Source organism: Microtus oregoni, unplaced genomic scaffold, assembly GCF_018167655.1.
Source record: "Microtus oregoni isolate MIOR12 unplaced genomic scaffold, Mior012 000002F_ref0000024, whole genome shotgun sequence".
Lineage (NCBI taxonomy): Eukaryota > Metazoa > Chordata > Mammalia > Rodentia > Cricetidae > Microtus > Microtus oregoni.
Genome location: NW_024543061.1, coordinates 86,330,909 through 86,344,337, shown reverse-complemented (window position 1 = coordinate 86,344,337; position 13,429 = coordinate 86,330,909). Strand labels below are relative to the sequence as shown.

Genomic DNA, 13,429 nt, shown 5'->3' with positions numbered 1-13,429 from the left:
CTGTGATCACGTGCTTTTCCCGGAGACGTTAAGTACATTCCTTGTTTTGAGCTTGAGACAAGCCACAAAGATAACAGTCTTCTGGGTGTTGGGATCGGTTTTTTTTCACCCCATAGATGCTTATCTCTGAAAATCCTTGGTTAGACCGCGTTTTAGGAACTTTTTGTTCAGCAAAGGCCAACGTTGAAATACACACACACACACACACACACACATACACACACGTCCTATTTTCTTGAAAAATCTCTGGCTTACAGTGAGGGGAAGCGCTCTCCTCTGGCTGTCTGTTAGGTACTTTCATTGCCTGAGCCTCTAACCCTCAAAGCCCAGAGATAACGATCTCCTCTCTAGAGGCTCTAGACTTTCGCTAAGCGAATGAACAGCTGGTGGCAACCCCGATGTGGCACTATGGGTACATGGGGACTGGGAATGTGGCTCAGTTGGTAGAGTCCTGATTTCTCTCCCCAGCCCACAGGGACCAGTGTGTGTGTGTGTGTGTGTGTGCCCGCATGCCTAGAACCCCAGCATTCAGAAGGTGGACCGAGAGGATCAAGAGTTCAAAGTCAGATTCAGCAATATAAAGAATATGAGACCAGCCTGGGCTACATGAGACCCTGTCACAAAAAACCAAACCAAACAAAACACAAAACCCTTTTCCAGCATGAGGCCTCCTGTGTAATCTTTCTATGAATCCTCGTCTTTGAAACAGCTCTCTGAAGAAGGTGAGTGCTCAAGGGTTGAGTTTTGGGCTGAGTCTGGAGGGCTGGGAGCCAGACTTTTTTTTTTTTTTTAATTTCTAGTTTGGAGTTTTAGTACTTAATATCTAGAACTTTTTACACAAAAGTTGAGAAAGAAAAGTAGTAATCTGAGAATTAGTAATTTCTTTTACCCTCCTCTCACCTGATTACAGCACAATACCACTGCTGTGTGCTGTTCTTTCTGCCCTGTGTTAGTATTGTTTTGTACAGGAGAGGGATGGGACCCAGGGATTCAGCAGCTGATAAGCGCTTAAATTCCCCACGCCTTGCATGACCCTCTGGTGCAGCAGCTGGGTTGTTAATAGACAAGCAGCAGGAACTGGACAACCTTTGTAATTTAGAGAGATCTGCCAGACTCTGAAGGATGAGGGGACCGAGGACCCGGGAGGTGGCTTGGTGCTTAGTGAGGGCTGGGAGAGAGATGGAGGTCCTGGGATGGCTGAAGAAGCGGCTTCCTTAGACAGGCTGGGTGGGGGGCTTGTCTCTTTGTCTAAGTGGCCACCCTTCTCTTGGAGTCCCATTCCCTGCTTGCCTGGGTGCCTTCATTTTGGCTTTAGATTCTTGTGCAGTTGCTCACTGGAAACGTGCCCTTTAAGAGTTGATTTGGGCACAAACTTTGTACTTTGAAAAGTGCTTTGAGTAGGGCCATGGGCCGCCCTGCGTATAGATGTGTGTGGCGACTTCCAGAGATATTTGAAAGGCCATGTGTTCATCATCGTGTGTCCTGTGAGTTTATACGTTTACTTTGTGGAACTGAGGATTGGACCCTGGGCCTTGCACATAGCAGACAAGCATGCCACCACTCGACTACATCCCCAGTTCTTGCCTTTTAATTTTTGTGTGTGTGTGTCTGTGGTAATGACTTCATCTGACAGTAAAATCAAGTAATCAGTAGCTGAACTGTAATTCTGAGCACGTCAGAGGCTGCGGCAGGAGGATTGCCTCCAGTTCAAGGCCAGTGTGGGCTACAAAAGAAGTCCCCATCTCAACAAAACCCAACAACCCACAAATGGTTAAAATTGGTGAGGGACAATTGAACGCCAGCCTGCTGAAGGGGCTGGCTTGTTTTTTACTCAGCATTGGGTGGAAGCAGTAGGAAGCTAGGCTTTGTCGGTTCTGAAGTTGGCTGCTGCGTGCCCAGTGGCCAAGGAAGGAAGCCCAAGGTACCTCTTAATACCACAGCAAAAGAAGGAGTTGGCGTTTTTAAGATAGGGATCTGGTTGTGAAAGAGGAAAAGGTTGGGAGTGGAGAGTGGAAGGAAAAGGTGACTGTGTTTAAGGATGGGAAGCTCATGTGGGAACAAAGCAGAGGCCCAGAGCCCAGTGTGAGCAGGCTCGCCTTGACTGGCTGCCCCTCTGTAAAAGCCCTTTGATGTGCAGTCTGTCTTCTTCTCACCCCCAGTCATAAGATGTAATTATTCCCATCAAATGTGTCTGGTGCATCCTTCTCCGGAGGGCTTGGAGGTGAAGTTGGGCTCCTATTAACCTCTGCAGGATGTATTTGGGGTATGTCTTCTCTTGCCAAATCTCTTTTGTGAGAAGAAATTCACTGGAGTTTCCGGCCGGGTCTGGTGTCTCAGGCTTTGACATGACCCAGCTGGCTGTTTGGGAAGTTGAGGCAGAAGGATTGAATTTCAAGGCCCCTTTGGGCGATAGAGTAAGTTCAAGGGCGCCATGGGCAACTTAGGCCCTACCTTGAAATACAAATATTATAGAGGAGCTACGGCTGTGGGAATGTGGTAGACTTGCTTAGTTGCTTAGTGCCTAGAGGCTTTAGGCTCGTTCTCCAGTACCAGAAAAGAAACGAGTAACAACAGACACAAACAAAAGAAAAGTTAAATGAAGTTTCTATCATGTGTGCGGTAAAAGCTGTCTGGACTTTCCTTTCTCTGTCTCTCTCTCTCTCTCACGTGTGTGTGTGTGTGTGTGTGTGTGTGTGTGTGTGTGCGCGTGTGCGTGTTCTGCCCAGGGCTTCATATGTTAGGACATGGAGTTATCGCTCACTGCCCTTCCCCCGTCCCCCCAGGCTTTTGGCAGTGCTGGGCACTGAACCCAGCACCCCTGGCAAGCATCTACCACTAAGCTATCCTCCAGGCCCCAGGGGAGTGTCTCTTATCACTCTGTGGAAGTCCCCTCCTTGTTGCTTACGACCCGCCCAGCATCTCTGGGAATGTCCATCCGCTCCCGGCTGCTTTCTCTGTAGGGCCAATCTGAGAATTCCTGGATGGTTTTGGCCTTTCTTTTACCGTGAGTCGCTGCATCTCCAGGGTGCTGGCAGGCTAAGGAAGCTCGTGATGGTTATAAAACCATTTTCCATTTGGTTGGTGCTTTGATCAGTGCAGTGATTTCTGTAACATAGTCACCTCCCTCTTACAGGAGAGAACAGAGGCCCTGAGGAGATAATTACCTCACCTCAGGGCACACAGTTCAGTCTCTGTTGAACAAGCATTGCTGTCAGGCCACTGGTCCAGTGCCAGACACTGGATCATCAGATCGGTCAGAGACCTGCGTAGCTAGGAGGGAAACCACATAAGCTTGGGTTAAAATGCAATTGTCTATACAAATTGCGCAATGGCTCTTGGATGGCCACTCATTGCTGTACACGAGACAGCTCAGTCAGGAATGGAGAGATGTGCTCAAGCCTCTCTTATTCACTAACATGCTGTCTGTGTGCAGTTCTCAGTTACCTGGAGAACTTTCTGTTTTGTTTTTCCGGACAGGGTCTTGTTTAGCCCAGGCTGGCCTTGAACTACCCATGTAGCTTCGAGTGATTTGAACTTCAGCTCCTCCTGCCTCCACCCGTCTCCCCCGTGTTGGGATTGCTGCATCCAGCACCTGCTATGTACTGTTGTGATCCAATGTGGGGCTTCAGTCAAGCCCCTCTGCCGACTGAGTTATCTGTGCTGTTTGAACAAGTGTTTGGTTTTAAGTTCAATCTGCAGCTACTGCTAGGGATTTGGGAGAGTGTGGACAACAGCTCATCTCCATGATTGTCACAAGCAACCAGGATATATTGTGATTTCCTTATGATAAGGACACTTCTGATAACTATAGAAAATGTGATAGATAGGAGCTATGTTGGAAAAGAGAAATAATTTAGGGTGCCTGTTCCTAATGTTACTGATACAAAAGCAACAGGCCTAGGCTTTAGATGCCATAGACAATGTCTACCCACCCACCTTCACTATCCTTCTTCTGCCTGGTTCCTGCCACGGGCATGTGAGGACAGGGCCTCCCTCCGTGGGGGGGTGGAGCCTCCATAAGCATCTTCTCTCAGGCTGGGTGGAGTTCTTGAAGGCAGAGGCTTCAGCTTAAACTGTCAGTCCTGTTCCCTAGGCAGTGTCTCAGGCTGTTGGTTTTCATTGAGAGTTTGGGAAGTTATTCTTGATGAAAAAAGAATAATAGAGTTAAGCATGGCTTCTTCTTTTTTTTTTTTTTGGTTTTTCGAGACAGGGTTTCTCTGTGGTTTTGGAGCCTGTCCTGGAACTAGCTCTTGTAGACCAGGCTGGTCTCGAACTCACAGAGATCCGCCTGACTCTGCCTCCCAAGTGCTGGGATTAAAGGCGTGCGCCACCACCGCCCGGCTTAAGCATGGCTTCTTAATAGCAGCACTTTCTTGAGTGGGCTCTGCTTGCTAGAGGCAAACGCTCTCATTTAAGAGACGCTTCCTGACTCAGCTTTAGCTGCAAACCCCTGTAGCTCTTTTAAGAGGTCCTGCCATGAAACACTTAAATGGTGTTGATGAAAAGCTGACTGCATGCTTTTTGGTAGTGGCAGGGACCTTGAAACGCCATAGAGTTGTGGCAATAAACATGGCTACAGCTGGTACCTCACCAGGAGGCTGGAGTCTCAGAAAGCTAAAGAATGGGCTGGATCAAGTCATCAAAGCTACAGCTTTAATCCTAGCCATATTGCCTGGCAAATTGAAGACTCGTGTGGTCAGAAAAAGAGAGATATACAGTAAAGAGAGATTCAAAGACAAAAAAAACCCTCTAAATGGTTTACAGTGTGTTAAATATATGCAGACTTGGGAGAAAAAAAGGTTTAAGTTCTTAAAATAAAATAAAAAGAGAGTAGTTGGGTGTGGTGGCACACACCTTTAATCCCAGCACTTGGGAGGCAGAGGCAGGCAAATCTCCATGAGTTCAAGGATAGCCTGGTCTACAAAGTGAGTTCCAAGACAAAGATACATAGAGAAACCTTGTCTCAAAACGCCAAAAATTAAAAATAAAAGAAATAGAGTTTAAAATAAAGACATACACAGAGAATCTGGATACTGTATGTTATTATACTCTCTTTGAATTGTTTGAATTCTGAGGAAGGAGCAACAGCTGCTAAAAGATATTTTCTTATAAATTCTGCTGAATTAATACAAGATAGGTATTTTGAAAATACCTTGACTTCAAAATTGAAATCAAAAGATATGTTACTTTGGAGAAGAGATTTTCTTTTGTTTCCACAGAAAATGAGAGGCTGTGGATTCATTCTGAGTTAAGAAAAATCAGGTTTGATCAAGGAAGACCACCTGAGAAATCTACGAGAGGAACAGATGGCCCATATGTCTGAGTTCTACATCCAAAACAGATTCAAGATGCTATCTGAGATGATCAAGCTTCACAGGTTACTCCAGTCAGGACTTCATCATAACTCTAAATTTTCTTTAGGTCCCTATAAGATTATTAGCACCCCCAACCAGCAGGAAGTAGCCTGGAAAACTATACCCACATTCTCCAAAAATGAACTACGGATATTTTCCTTTGTTTAGAATGTTGGTTACAAGTTTTTATGGCTAATGGTCATGAGAAAAGCTAAACAAAGGATATTAGATTCAGAGTTCTTGTTTTATTTTTTTTAAGAGGGGGAAGTGGTGTGGGACAATGGTCTATATTCTGTCAATTATATTTTAAATGAATGCTGATTGGCCAGTAGCCAGGCAGGAAGTATAAGCGGGACAACCAGACAGGAAATAGAGGCGGGTCAACGAGAACAGGAGAATTTTGGGAAAAGGAAAGCTTGGTATGCAGTCGTGTCCCAGCTACAAAAGAAGCAATATGTGATTACCCCGCCGAATAAGGTACCGAGCCATGTGGCTAACACAGATAAGAATAATGGACTAATATAAGGTGTAAGAGTTAATAAGAAGCCTGAGATACTGGGCCAGTCAGTTTATAACTAATATAGACCTCTGGGTGATTTCTCTGGGACGTAATGATTGTCGGAACCAGGCAGGACAGAAAACCACAGACAACAGTACCTGGTCTTAATGTTACTGATATGAAAACAACAGGACTAGGTTTTAGATGCCATAGACAATGTCTCTCTACCACCCACCTTCACTATCTGTCTTCTGCCTGGTTCCTGCCACGGGCATGTGGGGACAGGGCCTCCCTCCATGTGGGGGTGGGGCCTCCGTGAGCATCTTCTCTGCAAATGCAGTCCACACTGAGTCTGAGGTCTCATGGTTCCTGGAAGGCTGGGTGGAGTTCTTGAAGGCAGAGGCTTCAGCTTAAACCGTCAGTCCTGTTCCCGAGGCAGTGTCTCAGGCTGTTGGTTTTCATTTATGCGTTTTCAGACAGGAACACACCTTAGCTACAGTTTAACCGTAAGGACAAAGGTCATCTGTTACTACATGGCAGCAAAAATCTCACAGAAGTTTATCATCTGACCTGTATGCTTCATAGAAACTCTCCCTTGAGACAAAACATTTTATTTTATTTTGGAGAACTGTGAGACAGAGTCTCCTGTAGTGCAGGCTATCTCCAAACTCACTGTCTAGCTGAGGCTAACTTTGACCTCTGAGTGCTGAGATTAAAAGCCTGCATGTCATACATAGCTGTTTTCCTGATTTGTTTTTCATACTAGGATAGCAGTGATTATGCTCATCAGTATGTGTGTAGTAAATATGGTATGTATACATACATACATACAAGGGGATGCTAAATAGCTTTCAAAAGGGCCGGGCTAGAATTAACCCCCCCCCCCCCTCAGTACTGGTATGGATGCTGGGGCTCACATGTGATACACACATGCCCTGTCACTGAGTTACAGCCACAGCCCCTCAATTATCAACATTGACACAGACAGATGCCTGTGACTTAGTAAGTGGTCCGTGTCGAACAATTGCATGTCTTCTTGCACATATGTGGAAATAAGCATGATGCATCTTGATGCTAAGTCCACCAGAGCATGTTCCAGAGCCCACTGGAGGCAAGCACGAGAGGTGACGGGGGGGGGGCGGTGGGGACACGGGACACTTTGGAGAGATGAGCTCTAGTGAATTTGCTTGCACAAGTCTTAGGTACAGACAGAGTGATCTTACTGCTGATACTGCCAGATGGAGAAAACAAGGGGAACTCTGTGTGTGTGTGTGTGTGTGTGTGGTATGTGTGTGTATTTGACGTGTGAGTGGTGTATATGTGTGTGGTATGTGTGTGTGGTGTATATGTGGTGTGTGTGTGTAGTATGTGTGGTGTGTGTATGTGGTGTGTGGTATGTGTGTGTATGTGGTGTGTGTGTGTGTGGTGTGTGTGTGTGGTATGTGTGGTATGTGTGTGGTGTGTGTGTATGTGGTGTGTGTATGTGGTGTGTGTGTGGTGTGTACGTGTGTGGTGTGTGTTGTGTGGGTGTGTTATGTGTGGTATGTGTATGTGTGTGTATGTGGTGTGTGTGTGTGGTGTGTGTGGTATGTGTGGTGTGTATGTGTGTGGTGTGGGTGTGTTATGTGTGGTGTGTGTGTATGTGGTGTGTGTGTATGTGGTGTGTGTGTGGTGTGTATGTGTGTGGTGTGTGTGGTGTGGGTGTGTTATGTGTGGTATGTGTGATGTGTGTGTGGTATGTGTGTGTACGTGGTATGTATGTGGTATGTGTATGTGTGTGTGTGGTGGGTGTGTGTGGTGTCTGTGTGTGGTGTATGTGTATGTGTGGGGTGTGTGTGGTGTGTGTGTGTGGTATGTGTGTGTAGTTTGTGTGTGACTGAAATGTGAAAATGGAGGACAGAAATGAGCTGAGTGCTCCTTGCGCAGTGAGACCTTAGCGATCCCGAGGGCCAGGAAAACTGACCCGGCTGCAGTAGACAGGCCAGGAAGCACACTGGTGTTCTTGAGACAGTGTCATTTTAAAAAAATGAATTAAACCGTTTGTCATTTTCATACATGGTGTGAAAGCAGCTGTTGGAGACTGGTAGGCTCAGTAGTGGCTCACAGCTGAAGAAGGGCAGGGCCCCGGAGCCGCTCTCCTATCCGTGACTGCTGACAGGGTCAGTCACATGCAGGACTGGTACGGGTAGCCATGCCAGCCACGAGCTCTGGGCTGCCATCTGTACGTCTCCTCGTCGTCACACGCACCACCTACACAACAGCGGGTCCTTGATCTGAGCTCAGGCTGGCCTTCACTTACATAGAACCCTCTGCTTAGCCTCCCAAGGGCCGAGAGAACAGGCAGACACCACCAGACCTGGCTCTCAAGGGGTTTTTCTGAAGGTTGCATTAGCATTGTACATTTTTTTATGAATAAAATTTGCATAGTTGATACTAGAGGTACAATATTGTAATGAACATTTTCCCATTGTAGGTTTTCTTGAATTTTCTGTGGGAAAGTTCACATACTTCCTGCTCAGCAGGCCCCTTCCGCAGGAGGCCATTCTGCGCCATATTTCAAGCAATGTGACTTTTCTTCTTTTCCAAATACACTCGCAGTATCAGAACACCACCGTCTCGTTCACTAAGGTAAGCACAAAGGATGATTCAGTACAGAGATTGTCTCTACAGTGCCGAGCCTCGCATGTTAGAATCTAACGTCCGCATGTGTAGTAATATGGGGCGGCGGGGCTGCGTCCCCAGCACCCCGGCTGTCTGCCCAGCTAGCTTATGCCCGAAATAACAACACACAAACTGTATTCATTTAATCACTGCTTGGCCCTTTAGCCCTAGCCCTTACTGGCTAATTCTGTTATCCTGATCAACCCATCTCTAATAATCGGTGAGCACCGGTCTTACCGGGAAAGGTTCAGCATGTCTAACCTGGTGGCTTGCTTCATGGCGTGTGTCTGCCCGGGAGCAGGGCATGGCGTCTCTCTCAGGCGTGTGCTCCTGAGAGGAGAGCTGTCGCGTCTCTCCTCACTTCCTCTTCCTCCCAGCGTTCTGTTCTGTTTTCTCCTCCCACCTATCTTCTAACCAATAAAATGGGCCAGGGCAGTTCCTTTATTAGCCAATGACCTTCCTCCATCATTTCCCCTTTTTCGGTTTAAACAAAAAAAAAAAGGCTTTAACTTTGACATAGCAAAATTACATATAACAAAACAGTTATCAAATAAAAGTTACAATAATCTTTATCATAACTAAGGAAAACTATAACTATAACTAACTATTCTTAACTCCATCAAAGACTCCAGAAAGATATAATATTACCTAAGTAAACAAGAACCAAGAAACTTTAAACTCTAGAAATGACAAAGACATCTCACTGCCTGGACAGTCACCCAAAGTTCTTTTGTACTGTTGGGGCATCCATCTTCAGCCTTCAGGCCCATGGTATCCAGCAGACATTTCCATAAAGCGTTTACTGAGACAACTCTATGGCATTTCAAGGTTCCTGCCAGCAAGCGAGCTTCAGCAGCCTTTGCTTGCAAACCGCACGAACCGCCTGCGTAAAAGAGTCAAAGTTTGCCCTGGCAGGACAGCCCAGAAAGCTGGCATTTTTAAACGGCGCAGCTTTTTTCCTGCTACGGCTGAAAACCGAAAAGCATGCGTTCAGCTTTTCGTCAACACCATTTAAGTGTTTCGTGGCAGGACCTCTTAATGAGCTGCAGGGTTCTGTAGCTAAAGCTGAGTCAGGAAGCCTCTCTCAGATGAGGCGCCCGCTTGCCTCTAGCAAGCAGAGCAGACCCGAGAACACAGCGAGTCTAGTTGCCATCAAACAAATCTTAGCACTTTACTCCAAATGCTCTATTCAAAAGCTCTGTCTCCCGCAGGAGCCAGACAGAGATCGCAATGGCGGCACAGCCCCAGGAAGTCGCGCTTTAAAATGACACAGCCTTTTTTCTGCTACTGTTGCTGAATCAGGAAATCTCTCTACAGCACGCCACCAACAAACAGCAAAAATCTGTGTTAAACTCTCTTTCCCTTATTTTTAAGCCTTCTCAGGTTTTTTAAGTGGGTTTAGTTGTTCACACATCTGGGCGCCAAATGTAGTAATATGGGGCGGCGGGGCTGCGTCCCCAGCACCCCGGCTGTCTGCCCAGCTAGCTTATGCCCGAAATAACAACACACAAACTGTATTCATTTAATCACTGCTTGGCCCTTTAGCCCTAGCCCTTACTGGCTAATTCTGTTATCCTGATCAACCCATCTCTAATAATCGGTGAGCACCGGTCTTACCGGGAAAGGTTCAGCATGTCTAACCTGGTGGCTTGCTTCATGGCGTGTGTCTGCCCGGGAGCAGGGCATGGCGTCTCTCTCAGGCGTCTCTCCTCACTTCCTCTTCCTCCCAGCGTTCTGTTCTGTTTTCTCCTCCCACCTATCTTCTAACCAATAAAATGGGCCAGGGCAGTTCCTTTATTAGCCAATGACCTTCCTCCATCACGCATGTATGCGTGGGCCTGGTCTTCAGCAAAGGCCCCGTCACCTTGGTCACAGAGTCTCATTGCCTAAGCCATCCTCTGTCCCCCTCCTTCACAGACTGAACTGCACAGGGCTCTAGAAATGACTGTGTGAAAAGCAGTGTCCTTCCTCTGTCCCCCTGATGGGCGGGGCACTCTCCTGTTTTTTGTTTGTTGCGGCAACGGGTCCTTTGAAGCCACAGACTCTACTCGCTCAGCTCCCTTGAGGATTGCCAAATTGAAACTCACCTGGAACCTGTTTTCTTCTCATTCACTCAGCCTTCCGAGAACATTCTGATTACGAAGGCAGGAGGGCTAAGAGCTTAAGGCCAGCGTCAGCTGCATAGTGAGGCTGAGACCGCCTGTCTTACGTGGATCTTTGTCTTAAAGGAAGAGGTTTCCCAGCAGGCTGGAGAAATAGCTCCGTGGTTAAAGAGCACTGGCTGCTCTTGCAGAGGCCTGGGTTCCCAGTACTCCTGTGCTGGTTCACAACCATCTCTAACTCCAGTCCCTGAGGCTCTGAAGGTCTCCTCTAGCCTGCACGGGCACCAGACACGCATACCGGCGAAAATCCACATACACAGAAGATAAAGATAGTGACCAAATAAATAAATCCTTAAGACCAAAGCTTTTTTGTAAACTGAACTCTCTGGGGTCAAAGCTCCTGTTTTGTCTTGTTAGCCTCAGAACCTGACAGAATAAATCTTAATTCCGTCGATTGAACCGTAATACTTGAAAACTTCAGTGTACAATTCCTGGAGTTTCCATTTATTCCACACACCCCCCTCCCCATCAAGCTGGGACCGAAACCCAGGCCATTGCACCTGAGAGGCAAGTGCTTTACCCCTAGGGTCTTGGCATTAAGAAGCAGAAACGGAGGGCCCAGGAGATGGCCCAGTCTATAGGGCCTGAATTTGATCTCTAGAACCCACCAAAACAAACAAGAAGGCAGCTGGGCCTGGTGTGTGTTTGTCAGCCCTGCACCTTGGAGATGGAAACAGGGCTCCCTGGCCAGTCAGTCAGTCCAGCCAATCAATGAGCCAGGTCAGTGAGAGACCCTGTCTTCAAAATAAGCTGGAGGGCCTGGAGAGATGGCTCAGCGGTTAGGAGCGCTTGTTCCTGGAGAGGGCTTGGGCTCTGTCCCCAGCATTCACAGGGCAGCTCATGTCCATTTCTAATTCCAATCTCAGGAGATCTGACACCCTCGGAGGGCCCCAGGCACACGCGTGGTGCACATGCATACATGCAGGCAAACAAAAACAAAACAAATGATAAATCTAAAATATATAAATTAATTAAAATAATAAATTGAGGAGGAATAAAGGGTGATACCTGGTGCCAGCCTCTGGCCTCCACCTGTATGCTCACACACCTGGCATATGTACATGTTCACATGTGCATACATACGCACAGATACCTGTAAAGATACTTAAAAGCAGTAACTGGGAGGTGTCACAAGAAAGCCTTTACCAACCTAAGATATCAACCCTATTAAACATGCTCCCCAAGAGCTTCTTCCTCGCTCTGCTGTGTTTATAAACCCTAAACCCTGTTGTATTTGTTACAGCAGCTCAGACTGACTGATACAATAGTATAGATTCTGAACTGTATTTTATACGGGTGTGTTGTTCTCAGTATATGTGTTTGTGTGCCACATATGTGCCTGTATAGACCAGAAGAGGGTATCAGATCCCCAGGAACTGGAACTATAGACTGTTGTGGGCCAATATGTGAATGCTGGGATTCGAACTCAGGTCCTGTGGAAGAGCAACCAGTGCTCTTACCACCGAGCCATCTCCAGCCCTCAATGATGGTGTGTTGCGAAGGTGCAGATGTATGAACACAGAGATGAAGGGTTTGGGGAGGGCTGCACACACACACTGGGTAGCTCTGCAGTGTATGTGACTTCTCACCTCTGTCTTCATGGTGGCTTTGCTTCCCAAATGCAGACCCTCCTCCCGGGCACCTCAGGCACAGGCAGCGACAGAGGGCTGGTTTTCATTCTTAGACCCGAGCAGACTATGTGCACTTGGTACTTGGAGACGAAAGAAGCCAAACCTGTTCAAAACGTGGCCATTCCACTCTCCTACTCAGAAAGAGGTAATTTCCTGTCTGAGTCCATCTGTGGAAACCCAAGGAAAATTACGCTGGTAAGATTGTTTATTACAAGTGCAGTTTATTTGATCGGAGTGTTACAGTGTAAGAGAGGCAGAAAAGGCAGCCTTAGAACGAGCCCTTCGCAGTTACACGTTATTGTAGGCAGAGCTGGTGGCAGGCTTGTCCTAAGGGAGGTGCAGGGTTTGGAGAGTGGCCAGCAATGGGTGTCTGGAGCCAGGGAGCAAGGAGCCTTGGACGCGTTTGCACACAGTGCTAAGGTGTGTTCAGAGGAAGCAGATAGCGGGGGCAGAGGAGTACTGTAGTCTGTTTCATCTTTAGGAAGGACTAATGATGTCGCTTGGTTGGTCAGTGCTTGCCCAGCATGCATGGCACCCTGGGTTCCATGTCCGGAAAACTGGCCACTGTGTCACATGCCTGTAATCCAGCCCAGGGGAGGTGGAGGCAAGAGGACTAACACACAGTCAGCTCCGTGCAGGTCGAAGGCCAGCCTCAGCTACATGAAGAAGAAAGAGCAGAGTCAGCACTGGGTACGGCTGTGAGGACATCTGAACTCAGGTCCTGAGCCAGGGCTGGGGGGGGGGGGAGTGGGTGCACATTAGAGAGGAGCCTGGGGCTCCCGTCGGGACAGTCGTATGGCACCATCTCCAGTTTAGCTATGGTGCTGTCTGAGGAGCTGGTTCTTTTGTGGGTGTCATGGAGTCAGTAGTGACTTCTGAAAGGGGCACAGCGAATCTGAGGTGCTTGTAGGACATCAGATCGGAAGCTCAGGGTTGGTAGCTAGAGTGCTGGCCTGGGGTGGAGAAGTGAGATTGGATAGACAGCGGGTATAAAGCCAAGGCCATGCATGAGATGGGTCAAGCAGGAGCTCAGACCCCTGGGGGGATTTGATCATTTCCTAGTGTGAAGCACAGGTGAGGCACTGGACTGGGCTGGTGGTAACTACTCAGGAGTAAGTTCAG

The 13,429-nt window shown here is 47.6% G+C and overlaps 1 protein-coding gene across 2 annotated transcripts in view; it reads left to right on the top strand.

Annotated features, from left to right (window-relative positions):
* Tm7sf3 (transmembrane 7 superfamily member 3) overlaps positions 1-13,429 on the top strand; it is a 34,867-nt gene that overhangs the window by 825 nt on the left and 20,613 nt on the right. Inside the window, exons 1-3 of one of the 2 annotated variants that reach the window (XM_041642784.1) lie at positions 661-722; positions 8,327-8,481; positions 12,302-12,452. In XM_041642784.1, the coding sequence (XP_041498718.1) occupies positions 12,374-12,452 (79 nt within the window). In that variant the 5' untranslated portion in view covers positions 661-722; positions 8,327-8,481; positions 12,302-12,373. Of the gene's footprint in view, positions 1-660; positions 723-8,326; positions 8,482-12,301; positions 12,453-13,429 lie in introns of those variants that run through there. The other variant, XM_041642777.1, reaches the window with a different exon arrangement.